Raw genomic sequence first — 20478 nt, forward strand, 5'->3', positions numbered from 1 at the left:
TTCTTACACAACCATAGTATTCCATTTTATTCATCCACTATAATATTTTTAGCCATTCCTCAATCAGTAGACATTTATCCCCCCCCTCCAGCTCTTTTATTACCCTAAAAAGTGCCATTATAAATATTTTGGTGTATATCAAACCTTTCTATTTTAGATCTTTGGTGGTGCCCAAAGTACCTGAAAGGGGCAAGCTGGTCCAATTCAGAAATAGAGCCAAATTGAGTCAAAGTTCCTTAACTGAACAGTAGTAGTGTGGTAGAGAACATGAGTAGCCCATGATGCTACTTCCAGCTTAATGAATAGAGACATGCCTTAATTTTTTAAAAAACATGTTCCGTCTTTGAAGCAATGACAAATTTTTATACTAAGAACTTTTTGAAAATTCCTACATAATGTTGGGTTATCCAGAATAAAACTCAAGGTTTTCTAAAACCTTATGGGGCAATGTCCATTTTTACCTGAGGAGATAAGTGATAAAGAAGTATTGATGGTATATAACCTTTTGGATTCTACCCAGTGTTCTAGCTTCATGGGATTCTGCTTGGCCTTCTTGTAGGAACAAATTTATTAACTTTGCACCTAATCTTGGTTTTATATGATAGGCAAGTTATTTCATAAAGTATCATGTAGGGATTTGGTATTTTTATAACTGGAGAAATTTAGATCCATAAGAATTAAGTCATGTGACACGACATAAACCAAAAATCTAAGTCTAACTTTGTTTTCTGAGCTTTTAAGTGGGAAAATCTAGACTGCTGGGTTGTATGCCCAGTAAGAAAAGAGCGGAGAGATTTGGACCAGCTGAAAAATAGGCATTTTATTGATACCATCTGAGGAATCATCGGGCTCCAGAACATTATAATTGCTTTCTCCCATGTAACTACACATTGACCTCATATACTCTACTTTTTTCTTTTTCTGTTTAATGGAGGATGGACTATTATTCATTTTTCAGGAGCAATTTCAGGCATTTAAAAATTATCAAAAGATTAAATTAGCACCTTCAGAAATTCACTACAAATTATTTAGGTTCTATAGAAGATGAGACCTCGTTATTGTGGGGAAAGGTAGGAAAAAAGTTAGAAAAACTTTTACAAACACTCATTCATTTTTCCAGGTCTCTAACCTTCACCCAAGAATATCTCTTCCCACTTGTAGATGGCCACAGAAAGTTATAATCATTTCCCATTATATTCCTTTTATACCATGTGCAGGACAGCATGATGATACAGGTTTATGCTGAGCCCAAGTAGAATTTAAGGTTTTGCTCTATCACCATTCTTCTTAAAGCAGTCAACTTAGGGTAAAATGACTAGTTTCTTTTCTATATTAAAATAACTGTTCAGGGAAAGATTAGCCATTTCTCCATTTCTCCAGACCAAGTAAGAGGTTGCATGTATTTTTAAAAATATAATACCCTTGCCTTCTGTCGAATACTAAATATCTGTTCCAAGGCAGAAGAGCAAAAAGGGCTAGGCAATTGAGGTTAAGTGATTTGCCCAGGGACAAATAGCTGAGAAGTGTCTGAGGTCGGATTTGAACCTAGTACCTCCCAACTCCAAGTCTGGCATGCTCTACTTAGCTGCTCCAGTTGTATATGTTTTTAATGACTATTAATAGCAGCTTCCTTAGGTATCATAAGTAAATGTCAGTATTTTTAATGGCAAAAAAGAAGAAAAAAGTTGGAAAGGCAATATGACTTAGTGAATAGAGAGCTGGCCTTGAACTAGAAAGATTTCAGTTCACTTCCTTACCATTGATACATATTGGATATGTGGCTTCTGAGAAATTTGCTTAACTTCTCAGTACTCTATGCAACCCTTTAAGACTCTAATTTACAAAGAAGGTGTTGATTTGCTTTAATAGGGGGTTTTCTCATATGGGAGTTCCCTATATATCAATGAAATCATAGATCTAGCCCTCCTTTTAGATAAAAAAATCAAATTAGAAAATATTGAAAATCTGGAGATTTTGTATGTATTCTGATTTTAATGTGTTTAATTCTTGTTATCTGTTTCTTCTTTTTTCTTATAGGTAGAAGAGGAGATACAGACCCTATCTCAAGTGTTAGCAGCCAAGGAGAAGCATCTAGCAGAGATTAAGAGGAAGCTTGGAATCAATTCACTACAGGAACTAAGGCAGAATATTGCCAGAGGCTGGCAAGATGTGACAGCCACATCTGCGTAGGTTCCTAATTCCCTTTACTCCTTGGGAGTATATTTTCTTCATTCTGATTCAGATTTTGAGATAAGAAGACTACATGGAACAATCCAATTCTAGATTTTCAATTCTACCTTTTTATTACTGTGTGTAGGTGCTGAATCAGTTTCCCAAATCTGTTCCTCTAGTTCTTTAGCCTTAGATGGCAGAAAGAAAAACTGTCCTGGGTACACTTAGATTCTGCCTAGTAGTGAGACAAATGAGTACGTCTAGTTCTGTCTTTTCTGATGAAGTGAGCAATTATTTTATGCATTACTTAATTACTATGGTAGAATAGATTTTTTTTCCTGAAATTGCATTGCCATAATTCCTGGATATCAACTCTTACTTTTACCCCCAAAGTGATAACTACACACGATTCTATTCGTTTGCCTTTTAATTCTGATTCAGTTAGGAAAAGTAGTAGAAAGCACCATTCACAAAATTTGGAGCCCATGCTATCCTGGATATAATGTCACACTGGAGATGGACCTTATACAAACATTCTCTCCTGAGAGCCATGTTTCTAACAAGCATTTGTTAGCTCTCGTGACTTTAAATCCTTCTCTATCAGCCTTGTAAATAATTTTCAGAGAACACGCAGATGTTCAGATTTCATATAAGTCACAACAGTTGGGTTCATCAACCTCATTCGCAGTTCTTTCCACTGGCTCCTGTCTTATTAGGTGAAGAGAAAATAAGCATTTGCTAACATCAAACTTGAGACATTTGATTAGATTCTTCTTTTTTCTGTATGGTTTACATACAGGAAGCAAAAGAAGACCATCTTTGTTTTGAACTCTTGCCTAAGGTGAAAGTTAAGTGGTCTTCTTTAGATTACCTTGGATTCTGTAGTCTGTGACCTTGGGGCTGGTTGTCTATCATGGCTATTCTAGGATATCTCAGAAATTCTGGATCTGAAAAGTCAATAGACTGAACTTTCTCCCTTGGCTCAGGATGTGGTGTGAGGGGAATGCTGTAAGGAAAGGTAGGGGTGTGTGTGTGTGTTTGTGTTTTCAAAAGACTGGTTTATTGATGCTCTTGAATATGAGCTATCCCTACTTTTGAAATTAGTTATTTGAAAAGATTAATTTGCTAATATGTTTGTCTTGTTTAACTTAACAATTGTTTTGCTCTGTTCTTTTAATTAAATACAGATACAAGAAGACATCAGAAACTTTGTCTCAGGCTGGACAGAAGGCCTCAGCTGCTTTTTCTTCTGTTGGCTCTGTCATCACCAAAAAGCTTGAAGATGTAAAGTATGTGCCCACTTTCCATAGTTTATCAGTAGTCCCTTCTAGTGTTATCTTAAAGGCCCACTATTGTGATTATAAATTTTCCCTAAGACTTTTGGATAGTATCTGAAAATTCTGGGTGATGATTGTAGTATCCTACTTCTAAATTTTTCCTGGCATGAAGGAGCAGCTACTAGGAAACCTGAATTTGAGTGGGTGACCAAAATATTTTGAAGTTTAATGGTCTTAACGTTTTAATAGTAATCTCATTTTCTCAGGCTACCAAATTCTAGTTGTGAATTTTTTTGAATTTTGTGTTTCATTTCTAAATAGTTTAAATGCAGAGTAAGTATTTCATTCAGATTAGTATTTTTGTGATCGTGAGGAAATGTCAACATTGAATGGATGTGCAAAACTGTATTGAAGCGCACGGTTAGTGGGTGAGCTTGACTTCAGTACGTCTCTGTTTGTACCATGGCATATTTTTAGCTTGTCTTTAGTCATTTGTCTGTACTAATTTATGAGCTGTAGCTTGCCTACATGCTTAGAGTCTAATCTTGCTTAACTTTGAGTCATTGTCATTTAATTTGCACTTGTATTTTAGATAAAACCATGGACTTCTTCTTGCTACTTTGATGCAATTGTGTCATAGCTTTTTCTTTTTTGGTTGCATTTTTTTTCTCATGTGGATTAGAACAGTGCTGAAAATGGTAGGTAGCTTGGTTTTAGTCTATTTTGTTTTTGTCCGCATGCAAAATTTTAGTATCTTCAGAGTGCATGAATCTCCATGTTTTCCATTTGCAGGAAAAGTAGTTTTGCAATTAGAATTCTTTTGGCTGAATAAGTTTGGGTGGATGTGTGTCCGTATTGTACTTTTGTTTCACTCCAGAAGGTCTAAAATTCATTGATAAATTCAGATATAACCAAAATTCAACATAGGTTTATAGTAAACTGTATGCTTTTAAGCATTCCTTTTTCTTTCTCTTCTCTGTCTGCTTTTCTCCCTCCCTCCCTCCCTCCTTCCCTGCCTCTCCCCAAGTTAAGACCCTGTGACCTTTTTTATTGTAGGTCATTTAACCCTTTTAGATTTATCAGAGCTTCCTTTCTTTTTTAATGCTTACTCTGGCTTCCTGTAGATTGCAGGCCTTTTCACATTCTTTTAGGTAAGGAGAGCTTGAAAAATCTCTGAGGTTCAGCAGTTGCATAAGACATATATGAAAATTTAGATTATTTTGTTGTATAGGAAATTCAAAGTCTTATTTGTTGTCTTTACCATTTCTTTGAGTTGTAAAGTTCTTTTTCTGTATATTCTAAAATTTTGCTAATTTTAGAGGAGGGTTTCTTGGTAAAACCAGGGTAGCAGTGATATTGAGAAGGAGTCTCAATGTGCACATTAGTGCATTCAATGTGCACATTGAATGTATGGTTGATTCCTTAAAAAAAGTATTTAAAAATTCGCAGAGAATTCCCTTTCCTCCTTATAAAGGAGAATGGTTTTCATGCCATATAGAACTCTTCCCTTCTAATGGTTTTCATCTCTGTTATGCTCGGTACTTTATTTTGGCATTTTTAGAAAGGACATTGAGATTTTCATTGAATGGGCCTCCCATTGTTATAGTTTCAGCATTGCCTCTTGATATAATTTTATTGTAAATTGGTTACTTTGTATTGTCTATGACATCTGAATAACTACTATGAAATATTATTTAAAATAATTTTATATCTGTGTGTCAGTTACCTACTAAAAGTATGGATTTAAAAATTTCTTATAGTTTGGAGAACTAACTGATAACTAACCATATTTAAAGGCTATTAGCAAATGATAAGTTTTAAAAATTAAAATGCAAGTGTATTATTGTAATGAAAAAAAATAAGTCATTAAGATGAAAATACATTCAGTAACTAGTTGTACCAAATGGGAATAATCCAGGGGGAAAAAACCATGCTAAATATCTTGCTTCAAGGTAAATCTTTTCTCCTTATGTAGACCAATCTTTTAATTAGTAAATTGTCTGTTAAATAGGGGCAAAAGTAAGTTTATTTCTAGTTGGAGAGGAGCCAAAAAGATTCCAACAGTAATGTTCCTATATAATTACTCAGTGAATATTTAGCAAAACAAACTGACTTAATCATAATAATGTACAAACTCGATATGTTGAACTGTTTAAATAAGAAAGCAACCTTAGTTTTAAAAGGATCATATCTCTGGGGTACCAGCTTTGAATATCAAACCCAGTGATGTTCACCCAAATTCACAGTAATAGGTACCTATCAAAGCAATTTTGACTAGAGTGAGCAGCATAATAATGGAAAAGATTGTTTAGAAACTCATACTGAATGCTTCTGTTATTTTCTGTTTGAGAGTTATCAGTGTACAATGCTTTTTAGAAAAATTAATATATGCTTTTGTTCCAGTCTTACCTATTTTAAATCACTCTAAATGTATGTTGGTGTAGCTTAATTTTTTTTTTAGTTGGCAGTGAATCTAGAATCTCATTCGTCATGATTGAAATAAAAGAATACTTCATTTCTCCCATCTAAAAAAAAAGTCATATTAATTACACTGCAGATTGAATTTTCTGACTTTTGTCATAGAAAGAAACAAAATAGGTATTAAGAGATATATTTTTTAAACACACCCTCAGTGTTTTGCCATTTTAATTTTCATGCAAAAATATCAGTTTTCTGAGATTTCCATTACGGTTTGTGCTACTTAGAGAAAGTAAGACATACTTTAGTTTCCTCTGCTATTTTTACTCCAAGGGAAATTTGTTCCTTATAAACTTTTTTGTTGTTTTTATCCAATTTGGGCTTACTGTTCTATAAGCTCTTTGTGACATAGGAATGGGCATATTTAAGACACCAAAGGAGCTTTAAGATTAATGAGAACAGTGTTTATATTAATAAATCAATTTTTTTTGGCAAGAGCAAGAGGAAAGATAAGTATGAAAGTGAGAAATATTTGATGAGGCTCAGAGGACCAGACTGCCCTTGAGTCGTTTCCCTTATCAGTGTTGAGTTCAAGGGTGCACATTTTGATATTCTGTCCTGTGTTTCTTGATTAGTATGATTTGGAGCAGCGAGTGATACATGAAGCAGTTTTAGAAGGATGTTATATTTGTATCAGTACCATGCATTCCCTTCCACCCCACCCTGGATCTCCAGAAAGCTGCCTCATTTTCTGGAGAGTTCATGCATCAGAACCCTCTCCAAGCCCTTGTTCACAGGCCCCAGCTGATGTGTTTAGGCACCTGAGGGCATCTGCAGTGCTAACCCCAACTGTGTGACCTTACCATGGGTAGTCACTCTTCCCTAGCTGGCCAGCATTCCAGTTTGCAAAGCCCCTGCCCAGCGACTACTCCCTCCTTGTTACAGTCATGATCATGGGTGCTTCTGCCCTGGACACTCCTTTGCCATCCCAGCATGTGATCTTGTATTGCTTGCCCTTGTCACATCCCCTTTGCAAATATCCTGCAAGATGCCATGGATGGATGGCAGCTCCTGGCACATTCTGTTGACAATTATGTTACACAGGCTCTTAGGTAGAGTTCAAGAATGGAAAGAAGGCATTAAGCGGAGCAGAATTAAAAAATAAATGGACTGCTGTGAGCCCTGTAAATTTAATTAATAATGACAGAATCCCATTTGCTTTTAGTGAAACCTTTGGGATATCATTTGGTCTAGTTTCCCTTTATTAACTGACATGAGCATGCAAGTAGAAAGGCTTCCTTAGCTATCTCTCCTGTGGAATGGTTGAACATCTTCCTCTTTTACCTCAGGCTTTACCTCAACCTATAAACAGTCATAGAATGTTTCTTCTTCATCTCTAAAGAATGACTCCCTTAAAAAGGTAAAAAACTCAGTTCCCTGTCCTGCTGCACACATCAGGATTAGATAGAGAAAATTGGATGACAGTGACTTTGCTAAGAACCCCTCAGATTTTTTAAAAAGCTTCCCAAAGGGCATCAGAATGTGGCCAGGGGGTGGCTGGAGTCATCTTTTGTGGCTCTCCAGATTAGCGAGGCCCATCGTGCCGTTCCACCAGAATGTGAACCCAAGAGATGGCGGGTTTCCTTGGAAGAATACGGTGAGCCGATTCTGAGTCGAGGTGGACATTCCTTGGGGCTGGCTGGGCTGGGCTCCTTAACTCTGAGGCATCCTTCTCAGTGATATCCACTCTGAAGCGAGCCCTCCTGGTTACTAGGGAGAGAAGGAATGGACCTTGTGGTCTGGAAGATCTGCTGGGCCTGGGCCAGCCCTGGCACTGGATTAGGCCGTGAAATCATTCCTCTTAACTGGATATCGCCCAGAAGACCAATGCATTCTCTTTTACATGTGGAAGGAGCAAGCAAAGAACTAGGGTTTCAAGGCCCCCTAGTGACCAGTTAAGAGTCACCCAGCAGCTACAGCATCTCTTAGCTGTGGGCTATATGGCTGAATCTAGGACAGATTCAGGGTTAGATGTAGCACTGTATCTTTAGGCACCTGCTTTACTCATCAACCACACAGTAATAGATAGCATTTATACGGTACCTGAAAGTATGTAAATGGCTTTAAAGATACCAACTCATTTTATTATCTTCACAAAACTCTGAAATAGTGGATGCTATTATTATTCCCATTTTACAGGTGAGGAAACAAACAAAGATTTGTAAATTGCCCAGGATCAAATCACAAGTGTTGAAGGAAAGTTTTGAATTTGAACTTGGGTCTCCTGTCTTCAAGCTCAGCACTCTAACCACTGTACCACTTAGCTGTTTTACACATAATGGGATTGATTAATAATATTTCTCAAAAGATTATTTTAGGCACGCTTTGTTTTATGGATGTCATCTAGTTAATCCTCATAAGCATCTCTGACAGTTGGCCTGAAAGATTTGTTTTTTTAAGTAATTGCCTATATTTCCTTTTACAATGCTCTATCATCTTATACCATATTTCACTTGTTTTCAGTTATGTCTTACTCTTCATGGTCCCCTTTGGGGTTTTCTTCGCAGAGATACTGGAGTGTTTTTCCATTTCTTTCTCTAGCTCCTTTGACAGGTTAGGAAACTGAGACAAATTGTGTTAAGGGACTTGCCAGTCACACAGCTAGGAAGTGTCTGAGGCCAGATTTGAACTTGGGAAGATGAGTCTTCCTGACCCTATCCACTGTGCCACCTAGCTGCCCCATGCTTTTTAACATGATATTCTCAGCGATATTGTTGAATACCTTCCATGACGACAAAAAATAGCCTTGAGGTCAACTACTGCATTGACAGTAAATTATTTAACTTGAAAAGACTACAAGCCAAGACTAGAAGTGGAGAGAGAGTGCATGCACAACTTTTTGCTTCTAGATGACTGTGCACTCAGTCCCCTGATGACACAGATGATGCCACAGAGCACAGATCATTTCTCTGCAGTTTGTGCTAATTTGGACCTGGTGATTAACACCAGGAAAAAAGAGATTCTTTACCAGCCAGGACCACACCATCCATTCGTGGAACCATTGGTTACAGCAGGTGGAGAAATCCTGAAACTGTGGTTCAAGTCACTTCCCCTGGTGGCATCCTTTTTGTACACAGAAAGGATGAGGCTGATACACACACAGCTAGAGCTAGCTCAGTGTGGGGAGGTTACAAAAGGAAGCATGGGAGGTTGCCCACCAAACTCAGTCTACAGAGCCATTGTGTTAATCTCAAAGTCTGTAAACCCTGGACAGGATATTGGCCCCATGCCGGGAAATCAGATTGCTTCCTTTGGAATCATCTCAGGAAGAGTCTGAGGTTCCCCTGGCAAGATAGGGTACTGGGCATAGAGGTCTTTTCTCGAACTAACCTGCCAAACACTCCAACTTCATTGCAGAGCATGCAGCTCTGATGGGATGGCCACACTGTTCAAATTCCACATGCACATTTGCCTAAAAAACTGTTTTATGGAGAACCCACACAAGGCAAGTGCTCACACAGAGGTCAGGAGAAGAGATGTTAGATCTCTCTGGAGACCTTTGGTGTCCATTGTGAGATGCAGGAGGCACTGGCACAGGACCACCATCCAGCACTGTGTGCCCAAGGCAAAGAGGGCTCTGTGCTCTGTGAGCAAAGCTGAATTGCAGGAACTAAAAGAAGCATGAACCATGCAGACTTAGACATCTCCATCCCAAACATCCATATGAGCTATTTGTGCCTTTTGATCTCCTGTTGTTCTGGCACCCCGTGTGTCAATCCTGACAGTGTAACATCATTTTGGTCTTTTCGGAGCAGGGCAATAACCATCATCTTAGAGTTGAATACAGATAGATTTCTGGCTGTTTTTCAGATTTAGGAAAGTGAACCATAACTGTTGTGTTTAAAATTAAAATTTATTTAGTTACTACTCTTGTATACAACCTGCGTTAGGAAGTTCAGAAATTAAAGGGCTGCTGTCCTTGCAGTAAACCATTGCCGAGTTTGAATGAAAGCTCTTAGGAGAGGGGAATTGATTCACTGTGTGTGTGTGTGTGTGTGTGTGTGTGTGTGTGTGTGTGTGTGTGTGTGTGTGTGTGTGTGTGTTCGTTCCCCCTACCCCACTTAGGGCTTTCATTGCCTGGCACAGAGGTACCTAAAAAGGCTTGTTTGATTGATTAATCAGTGAAATTGGACTTTAATTCCATCCTGGCCTACAGAAACTTCATCCTTATTTATGGGCTTAAAGTACCAGTGATGGGTTCTTCTAGAGTTACAGAGTCTCCCTAAGTATTCTGTACTCTCTCTTACCCCTTCTATGCTTGTAGGAGTGTTCTAAAGTTTGCTGAAGCCTTAGCCTTAGTCTTCACAGAGCTGGTTCTGCTGCTAGTCTACTTTATTTAAATGTAAAATATTCCCCCACCAAGTGATCCCTCTGTGAGATGTTTAGTAGCTCTCTGGGTGAAATAAAAAGAAAGTTGAAGAATAATGAGCCACACTTCAGGGGTATCCTTCACTGTTTTCTGAGTCTAAAAGAACCAGAGAGACCCCTTTTCCTGGCTTAGGGGAGCAGGAACCCAGAGGAGGAGCTATAGGAAGACACTGAGCTGGGGAAAGGGAAGAGAGAAGCAGCCCCTCAGTGCTAAGACAGAGGAAACCACCACAGGAACAGGGATCAGACCCCCACCCCCACTCCCACCCCCATCCAAAAAAAAAGGTGCCTTGGGCTAATCAGGCAAGATGTGTGTCAATACTGAAGCCATTCTTTCCCCTCCCCAAACCCCACTTCCCATTAAGGACCATGGGATTGAATTTCTGTATATCCTTTCTCCACTTGATGGAGACTCTTGGGAGCCTAAAGCCTTTTTCTCAGGGGGTAGTAAGAGAGATTTGCTTATCCTGTATCAGGAACCATCTGAGAAGTTGCACAAGGTGAAAGTTATTTTCACTCAAATCAAAATAATCTAATAATAATAAACGAGGAACTAGGGACTAAATCTGAGATTTTGTTGTAGTGGGGAACTCCTGGGTAAGGGAATTCCCTCTACTAATTCAGGAGGGCTCCCTTTCTGCAACTGATAATTGTCAGAATGACCTAATGTGACTATGTCTAGGGCAGGGAGATGTTTAGTAACTCGGCCAGAATATGTTGGAGGTAGGACTTGAACCCGGGTCTTCCTGGCGGATGCTCTTTCTAGCATACTACATTGCTTCATAATGAGGATGTCACTTTCTTATTAATGCAATACTCAATTCAGGTGACTACTGTTTTAAAGAAGAGGCACTGCAGCATAGTAGATGAAATGTTAAATTTGGAGGTGAATTTGAATGATTTCCAGAGACACTTACTGAATTTGTGACCCCTTGGGTCATCTTTGAGTCATCACTTTTTGCACATATATTTGGTCAATTGCCAGATCTTATCATTTCTCTTTCCATCACATTTCTCACATATTTCTCCTTCTTTCTACACATGACTACTATACTCATTCAGGTCCATATTGCCTCTCAGCTGAATGAATGCCACTGCCTCCTTCCTGGCCCCCGACTCTGAAGGGTTTTCTCCCTCGAGACCATTCTCCAAACTCTACTTGGTGACTAAAGGGATTTCTCTAAAGCAAGGGTCTGACCTTTCCTCCGGGGGCTTACTGAACTCCAGGGGCTCCCCATTATCTCTAGGATCAAATATAAATCTAATATCTGGCATTGAAAGTCCTTCACAACCTCTCCTTTATGCCTTTCCAGTCTTCCCTTTCACTTTTTTGGAAATCCAGACCCACTGGCCTGTATGTTATATTACAAACACTGTGCTCCATTTCTCATCTCTAGGCCTATGCACCAGCTTATTCCCATGCCTGGATGCCCTTTCTCCTCATTTTGCCATTTTGGAATCCTTGTTTCCCTCAAGACTCATCTCAAATGTAAATTTCTATATGTGGTCTTTCCTTATCCTCTGAGCCATTAGTGCCATTTCCCCATATTGCCTTGTATCATTTTGCACTACAGAAACATATTTATGCACATATATGTGCATATATATATATATACACACATTTATATACAAATTGTCTTTCTCATTAAAATATAAACTCCTCAAAGGTAAAGGTTTTTTCCAGTTTTTTGTCTCTTTCCCCAGACCTGACACAGCATTGCTTGTTGAGTGATTGATGCCAGGCAAATCACTTACTCAGCTGACTCATTTATAAAGATAGCAAAATAAGAGCATCTACTCATCAAGGTGGTGAGGAGCAAATAATATAGATAAACCTTAAAGTACTACATCATAATTATGATTAATGAAATTATGATTAATTATATCAGGGACCATAGTTATATGAGTTAGCATCTAAAAGCAAAGTATATCCACAAAATTCAGAACAGACACACGTTGACTAGACCTTTTACTATGAGCATTACCTAGAACCAACTTTCAATCATTGATCAAAATGCTGTTATATAATAGTGTTTCCAAAATCAGCATATTTAAGGATTTGATGAACCTAGAGACTGGGCTATCTTAAAATGTGATTCCAATACACAAGAGTTGAAGATATATTCTTTTTTTTTTTAAACCCTTACCTTCCATCTTGGAGTCAATTCTGTGTATTGGTTCCAAGGCAGAAGAGTGGTAAGGGTAGGCAATGGGGGTTAAGTGACTTGCCCAGGGTCACACGGCTGGGAAGTGTCTGAGGTCAAATTTGAACCTAGGACCTCCCGTCTCTAGGCCTGGCTCTCAATCCACTGAGGTACCCAGCTGCCCCTTGAAGATATATTCTTATCAGTGAATGCCTCCTGTTGTGTGCAGATGCAAAGCATGGATCCCTGCAGGATTCCATGCTTTGCATCTGCACACAACACTCCCTATGATAAAGAACTTATACCATCTGCCTTTAATGGGAGGTTGATAAACATTCTTTATAAAGAAGGAGGTGAACTTAGAAATGAATAGCCTTGAAGTCAGAATAGAAAAATCATTTGCTAAAAAGCTGACGCAATTTCCTAAGACTGATGCAGTTTAAATAAACAGTGCAATACAAAAGCAGTATTTCTAACCAGCTGGTGAATTTAAAAAAAAGTAAAAACAAAAATCTGTTTATTTGGATCTTAGCCTATTAAATTCTTTTCTAACCTATAGAAAAATGGGAATTATATTAAGAATGACGGTCAAATTTTACCTTTAAAAATTAAATATATCTCCCCTCCCCCATGAAAAGAAAAGAAAAATTCTTGCAACAAATATGCACAGTCAAGCAAAACAAGGCCTCATATTGGCAGTGACCAAAATGTGTCTCATTCCGCATATTTAATTCATCACCTCTTTGTCAGGAAATGGGTATCCTTTATCATAAGTCCTTCTGAATTATGGTTTATCATTATAAATTCATTAGAGTTCTTGAACCTTGCAAAACTGGTCATTTTTACAATGTTGTTCTTACAGGATAAACTATTCTCTCACTTTACATGATTTTATACAAGTCTTCACTGGTTTCTCTGAAAACGGCCCCTTTCATCATTTCAGACAATATAACATGCTTAAACTTTAAACAAAGTTTGTCAAATGAATATTTATTGAGAAATATTTCAGTTCGCAAGGAGGTTGTTGCCACCTGATGTGTAGGGTTGCAGCTCTTTCAGTTTTTTGGCTTGTTTTTGACTTCCTTTATGTCATAGATGATTAGACTTTTAAGTCAGAAGACTTGTGTAAATCTTATTCTCAGACACTGGGTAGACATCTGTAGAGTAGGGATAACATCTGCCTTGCTTATGTACTGTATGGCATTATTTTAACGATCAAATGAGATGTGTGAATGTATTTTGAACACTTTAAGGTGCTGTAAAAATATTTTTGCTTCAAGCCAATTTAACTGAAAGAAAAAACATATATTAATCGGCAACTTTCTTTCATCTGTCTTTCAAAGTAAATACTTCTCACCTTCAACTTTTATTGTACTAAAAAGCTATAAGGCTCCGAGCAAACAAAGTTTCTTTTGATTTTAGAAATGTCTAATGGTTTGGTCACTAACTAAATTTCTATCTCTTTTTAATGCTGGTCCTTAGTATTCGCTCCATTCAACATTCAATTAGCATGCCTGCTATGAGGTAAAGTATATTCTTGTGAAAACAAATAATTGCAATGAGTGAATGACTCTTGGATATACTAGAGAGACTTCTTCTTTGTTTCCTTAGTTACCTTGCTTTTTTTTTTAAAAACCCTTAACTTCTGTGTATTGGCTCCTAGGTGGAAGAGTGGTAAGGGTGGGCAATGGGGGTGACTTGCCCAGGGTCACACAGCTGAAAAGTGTCTGAGGCCGGATTTGAACCCAGGACCTCCCATCTCTAGGCCTGACTCTCAATCCAATGAGCCCCTGTTACCTTGCTTTTGGTAAAAACAAACAGCCCTTTTGTGGAGCTGTGAAGAGTGCCAAGTGGTTGTCCCTCACACCCAAGAGTCGGGTCAAACTGCCGTTCCAAAGGAAAGCTGAGATTTATAAAAACAGGGTTTGTAGCCAGCTGATAAGCTCTGATTTATTTTTATAAATATGAAAGCCAAATTCCATTCTCCTGTTTTGATTTTAACCTCTGACTCTCCCTTATAACTGAGGGCAGAATAGGAGTATTATTAAATTTTCAACTCCCTGAGGAAAATCTGTTTTCAAGTTATTGAAATAAGGTAGTAGGCACATTCTGTCCCCTAAATGCTTAGTCTGCCAGTAAGTAACTTCTCCATCCTCTCGCTCTACTTCTCTGCTGCTGCATTCCCTCCCCTTGAGGCTGCCCCTTTGCTCTGCTCTAACCCTAAGCCTGGCACAGTAAGCCCAGTTACTGCCTGGGTGATGACACCGAGTTGTGATATCATGAGAGTGGCAACGAGGAAATGAGCATGTTGCTTCTGGTAGAGAGGAATGGGAGGGGACCTGCCTTTCCCCTTTGCCTTTAAGATCTCAGCTGTAGGCAGGTACGCAGAGGCACGTGGGTATATTAGAAAAATGTTTCTTAGTTTAGTCATATAAAAATGTGACTGAGGTAACGTGACTGGCACTAGAGATGCCAGCAGGAGTCCCCTGCAGTAGATGGAAGGATCTGTGCAAAGGCATGTCTCATTTTTTTCAACACACTTTGAGAATACAAACTGATGGACAGGCAAAGAGCAGTTTTCTCCTTCGGGACAGCAGATGCTGGCCAGGTATCAGTCGCTCCTTCCTTCTTTTGATGTCTTTTCTCTACCTTTATGACTACCCCATTCTTCATTATGGTACCTCACCTGGACCTGTCCACTCCGGCACGGAACGATGGCTTAATGCTCTTAGGTTTTAAATAAAGTTCAGTAAAAATGATGTCTTAACCCAAAGAGGCAATTCTAATCATTAGACAGCTGGACTGAATGATGGAGATCAAAGAAGTGATGATATTTTAGAGCAGGTATCTCTCTAATTACACTACGTAAATGTTTATCTTTGCTATGTTCAGCTCCATTCATAGTCAGTACTAATAGCAAATGGGAAAGAAGGAGCTTGCTTTTATTAATATTATTATTTTTATATTATTAACATTGTGTGTTGTGTGTATCTATACACACATGAGGGGATTTTGAGGAAAGGGAGAAAAATAGGGGGCAGGATGCTTTTTGGTTTTAAGTTAGGTAAATTCCTTTATGATCTAGGGCTTCTTTGAAATGATTTCAGACTAATTCCCACAATATTGTAATGTGTAGTGATGGAGATCAAATATATTTGGCTATTCTGCTCCTCAAGAATAGCTGTTAAATTTTGCTTTGTAGTTTAAACCACAAATTCTTATTTGGACCAGGGAAAATAAGATATGCAAGTTATGAATACTCTTCAAAAATTATTTTTATTTTATGTAAATTTATTTTTCATGTGAGAGACTTAACCCAAAGTTTTCTTTTTTCCCTCAGAAACTCACCTACTTTCAAATCATTTGAAGAAAAAGTTGAAAACTTAAAGGTAAAAATGATGATGGTCTACATCTTTGTGGTATTTTTGGAGTACCTTGATTTTTCCTCCCTGCCTAAGTCATTCTCTTCTGTGTTTCTGGGCATATACATTTATCATGTATATTTATATTTATGTATTTATATTTAGCATGGCATTTTATCAGGTGTTGATTCCAGAGAAATAATGCTTTAAAAGAATGTACTGGTCTTTGTTTAAGTTTATTGATTTATTTCTTGGTCTTAAAGATAAAGTTTAAAGTGATGTTTATAATTAAAGGATTAGGTCCATAAAAGAGTGCTTTTAAACTGTTTTCTGTGTAAACTGCATTTTCTATTTTGCCATTTGGGATCTATTTAAGAATATTTGGGAATGTACATATTTATAACTTTTTTCTAGATCCCACATTAGTATGTTTAAGCTTAAAGTCTCCTAATATCTGAAGAAACTTGCTACAAAAATTCTTATTTGGAAAGTCATTCAAACATCAAGGGAAGCCAAGGTTTGTTTATTCATACTCTCAGGATTATTAGGACAATCAGAAGTCTCACCATAAAATTCCTTTTGGAAGCTGTTCTTCCAACTCTTTTGGAAAATCCTTTTAATGTTTGAGTTCATCAGTGAAGACCTAGAATAAACTTTCTGGACCTTTGTTCAGTATACACCCCTTTTTTGGGGCACTCTTAACTTGCAGATATTCTTCCTACATTATAAAGTCTCCTCTCAAAAAGAGCTTTATTATCTTGTCAACCACCAAATTACTCTTGGGTTATTTTTCTAATTATGGTAAAGAAGTTTCCCAAAAAGGAATCTTTAAAACTTAGCTGCATGCTTAGGGATTGAATTAGGGTCCCAGTTTGCCAATCAATAAATATTTCTATCTAAAGAATAACTCCATCAAAAGATATTATTTTGCCCTTTCCACAAATTTGTTTTAGATTGCTGGACACTCTTCTTATAAATTGACTTTTTAAATTATTATTTTCATTTTTAACCAGACCTGTGGTTTTACTACTATATGGCACTCTGAAATAAAAAGTAGGTTGGACAGAGTGGTGCCAGCCAGGGAATAACACAAATGGGGATACACCCCACCCCACAAGGTAAAGGGATGAATGTATACACTAGATAAAACCACGAAGGGGATTTGGGGAATGGGTGTTGACAGATAAATATACAAGCTGAGGAACTGACAGTTAGTAGTTTAACTTGTCCACCAAACTAGCCAGGGATACCAGGGATGATAAGGTAACTCAATTGTGGGTTCTTGTTGGTTTAGAGGAGACAACAGGAAGTATATAAAACCAGATTTAATGTTGTTAAGGTGGGAAAGTGGGAGAAGAATGACTAACTAATAGGCAATTGACCAACTGACAATGGAATGTCAAGTACAAGTTGGCTTCTCTGCTAAACTAAGTGCTGACAGGCTATTAACCCTGGTAGAGGCTGAAGAGGGCTTGGAGATTGGAATTCTCACAACTCGGGTTCAAGCTGATCCTAGATGTTAACAGGAACCAGGAACAAAATCCTTGATCAGCAAGTAAGTCCATTGAGGCACTAGGGAGAAGGCTATCTGTCAGCTGTCCACCAGCTGCAGATTCAAAACCTTTACTCAACCTAGGCTGTCTTGATAGATGGTCTCTTCTATCTTCTTTTAAAATCCCAACATCCACAGGTATTTGAGGCTCAGCTAACTGGACAACAGATCCACCCTCCTTCCAGTTCAGCCAAGATCACTCTCCTTTTTCAAATCTCTCTCCTCATTCCATCTTGGAATGTTCATAAAGTCAGCCAAGGTTTGCTTTTAGCTGCCTGCTTTCTAATCTAACTTAAATCTATATTTACCCTATAAATTACCTATAACAACTCCTACTAAGGTATGTCCTTTACCTCTCTGCAACTTTATATAGTTTTAAAGCAGTTTAAATAGTATTGTTATGTTCAATTTCAGTCTTTCTTTGGGACTGTTAGTTTCTTTGTGTTCATGTTCACAAACCACATTGCCATCCTTTGCCACTGTCTTATAAATATTGATCACAAGAGAACAAAGTATAAGACAATATTTGTATTTAATTTTTTTCTTTCCTTTTTCTCCCCCCCCCTTAAGTCTAAAGTCGGGGGAAATAAGGCCGCTGGAGGTGACTTTGGAGAAGTTTTGAATTCTACTGCGAATGCCACAGCCACAAAATCTCTGACAGAGCAGACAGAGGAGACCCAGTGAAATTGTTGCCATTGGTTCTGCTACCCACTGCCAGATGCTGCAAGCAAGATCCAAGCACATTAATAGAATGGCCTTGGCTATGAGTTTCCAACAAATGTGTTTTTGTTTAACTTTTGTGTATTCATTCAAAAAATAGTTTGTGGGGTTAACTTTTTTCAAATTAAAATGTAGTGAATGAATTTAACCTTTTGTTGTTTCCCCCCCCCCTCCTCCAATCTTCCTTCCGCAAGGAAGCACAATTTAAAGATCTAACAAACTGCATTTTAGGATACTTAATTGATATCAGCATTATGAAAAATGAATATTTTCTGGAAAAATTCAGTTGAATGATCTGAGAAACGATAATGATATAGTTTATTTCCAAGTTTATGATTCCTCTGGTGCATTGATTTATTTTATTTCTGAAAAGTTTGCTTTTCTTTTGTATTTATTTTGTTGCCAAACTTGAATGCCATCCTTTTCACTCTTTTAAGTAATCCCTCATTATTAGATGCTTTGGTATAATAATTTTTCCCCTTTCTGGTAATATCTTCCAGTTATAAAAAAAAACTCCAACTTATTTTAATGACTGTATGTGAGGGAATTTCCCTAGGGATTGTATGCAATTATGTTGAATTATGGAAATCAGTCATAGTCATGTAATATTTAATTTTATAATTTGTATATAACAAGGTTATAAAATCCTAGGTGACCTGAGTGTGGGCAGTGTCCCTATTTCTGGTTTCCCTTGTATAGATTTATTATCCTTAGTCAAAGAGTAGTAATTTTGTTGTATTGGTTACTAAACCACTTTCCCAAATGTCTGTTTCACACTAGTTAAAAAGAAATAATGGGAAGATAATTAGCATATGACAATTGGTATATTTCAAATTTGCATTGATTTGATCCAGAATATTGTTTAATATCTTTTTGAATTTGTAACACTAAGTGTATTTGATTGTCAAACTCAAAAATTTGTGATTTTGGTCTAGGTGGTTCTAAAATGTTAATTAGATTTATAGAAACTTCATTGACTTCATTTATTTCCCTCAGCACCATTTAAAATAAAATGTTAAAGCACACAAAGATGCACAACAAATGCAGCATGGATTTTTTTTATACTTAATACTTTGTGATGATTCTTTTGGGGTTGTTATGGATGAACACAGCTCAACACCTCCGCCTCAATGATTTTCAGTGCTCGAATCTTCAGTTGATTTTTGTAGCTGTTGCCTCTAACTTTGAAAACTGGTGGGAATGAATACTATCTTGAAGCCTCTAGTTTATCCTGAAAGGGGCAAATAATGTTAACTCTAATAACCACTTTTTAATCATTTCCAATCTCTTGTGTTCTGTAAGTTTATGCATATTATAGTGTTGGTGTTGTTAGTTATCTGGTTTGTAATTGTTTTTGTTGTTGATGTAAAATATTCTTTGGAGGCATGACTTGATTTGTTAAAGGATAATCTCTCTTATCAAAACCAAATTTCAAAACCACCACAAGTGTTGTTTTCAATAATATGCTGCATCCTAATAGCTAGAGCTTTGTTAGCACTTTAGATATAATTGATAAAATACTCTATTATATGTGAAATGCTTAATAAATTCTCTATCTCAGCAGTGTAGGCCTTTAGTGTTTATTGTGAGATTTATAGCTTGACTGCAGCTTGTTGGATTGGATCGCATATATATATATATATATATATACACACACACTGCCTTTTCTAAATAAGAATTTCTCTTAAGGGGAACTTTTTAGCACTTTGAAACATTAGGTGACTTCTTTCAAAGTACTCTCTAGTGCAGAGGTTTTTCACATTTTTTGTGTGTAACATGGACTTCTTTGGCAAACTGGTGAAGCCTTTGAATCCCTTCTCAAAAGAATATTTGCAAATGAAGAAAATAAAATAAGATTACAAAAGAAACCCATCATATTGAAAGTTATCAAAATATTTTTTAAAATCTAAGTTCTCAGAACCCAGGTTTAAGAACTTGTGTTCTGGGATTCCTAGAAATTGCTTTTTAGTTGCAAGTTGTTGGGTAATACTGATATCACTGAGGTTGGATCTAGGGAACTTCAACCAGCTTTTTTTGTGTTCGAGACTTCCTTGCATAACTATGGTGATATGTTCCCACTATTGTTACCCTTTCCCATTTTACAGATGAGGAAACTGAGACATTCAGAGGTCAAGTGACTTGCCCGAGTTCACTCAACTAGTAAGTGCCAAAGACTCATTTTGAACTGAGGTCTGCCTGACTCCAAGCCCTGTCTACTGTGCCACCTAGCAGCCTCTAATAAAAGATCTTACCTTTTGGAGTATCTGATACTTCACTGATACTTTTGTAACTTACCAGATAGTCTTTAAGTTCATCATGATTGAAAAAAATTCATTACCCAGCTGCCAAGCTGTTTATGAAATGCTCAGAATGTAACTCCTACAAATCATTGAGGCATCAAAACA

General features: G+C 37.4%; 1 protein-coding gene across 5 annotated transcripts in view; it reads left to right on the plus strand.

The window, feature by feature from the left end:
- The window catches only part of TPD52 (tumor protein D52), a 324737-nt gene that overhangs the window by 117498 nt on the left and 186761 nt on the right, over positions 1-20478 (plus strand). The window contains exons 3-8 of one of the 5 annotated variants that reach the window (XM_044665820.1): positions 2038-2186; positions 3360-3461; positions 4574-4600; positions 13922-13963; positions 15780-15828; positions 17924-19634. In XM_044665820.1, coding sequence (XP_044521755.1) covers positions 2038-2186; positions 3360-3461; positions 4574-4600; positions 13922-13963; positions 15780-15828; positions 17924-18037 — 483 coding nt within the window. In that variant the 3' untranslated portion in view covers positions 18038-19634. Of the gene's footprint in view, positions 1-2037; positions 2187-3359; positions 3462-4573; positions 4601-13921; positions 13964-15779; positions 15829-17923; positions 19635-20478 lie in introns of those variants that run through there. The other 4 variants (XM_044665824.1, XM_044665822.1, XM_044665823.1 and 1 more) reach the window with 4 other exon arrangements.

Source organism: Gracilinanus agilis, chromosome 1, assembly GCF_016433145.1.
Source record: "Gracilinanus agilis isolate LMUSP501 chromosome 1, AgileGrace, whole genome shotgun sequence".
NCBI lineage: Eukaryota > Metazoa > Chordata > Mammalia > Didelphimorphia > Didelphidae > Gracilinanus > Gracilinanus agilis.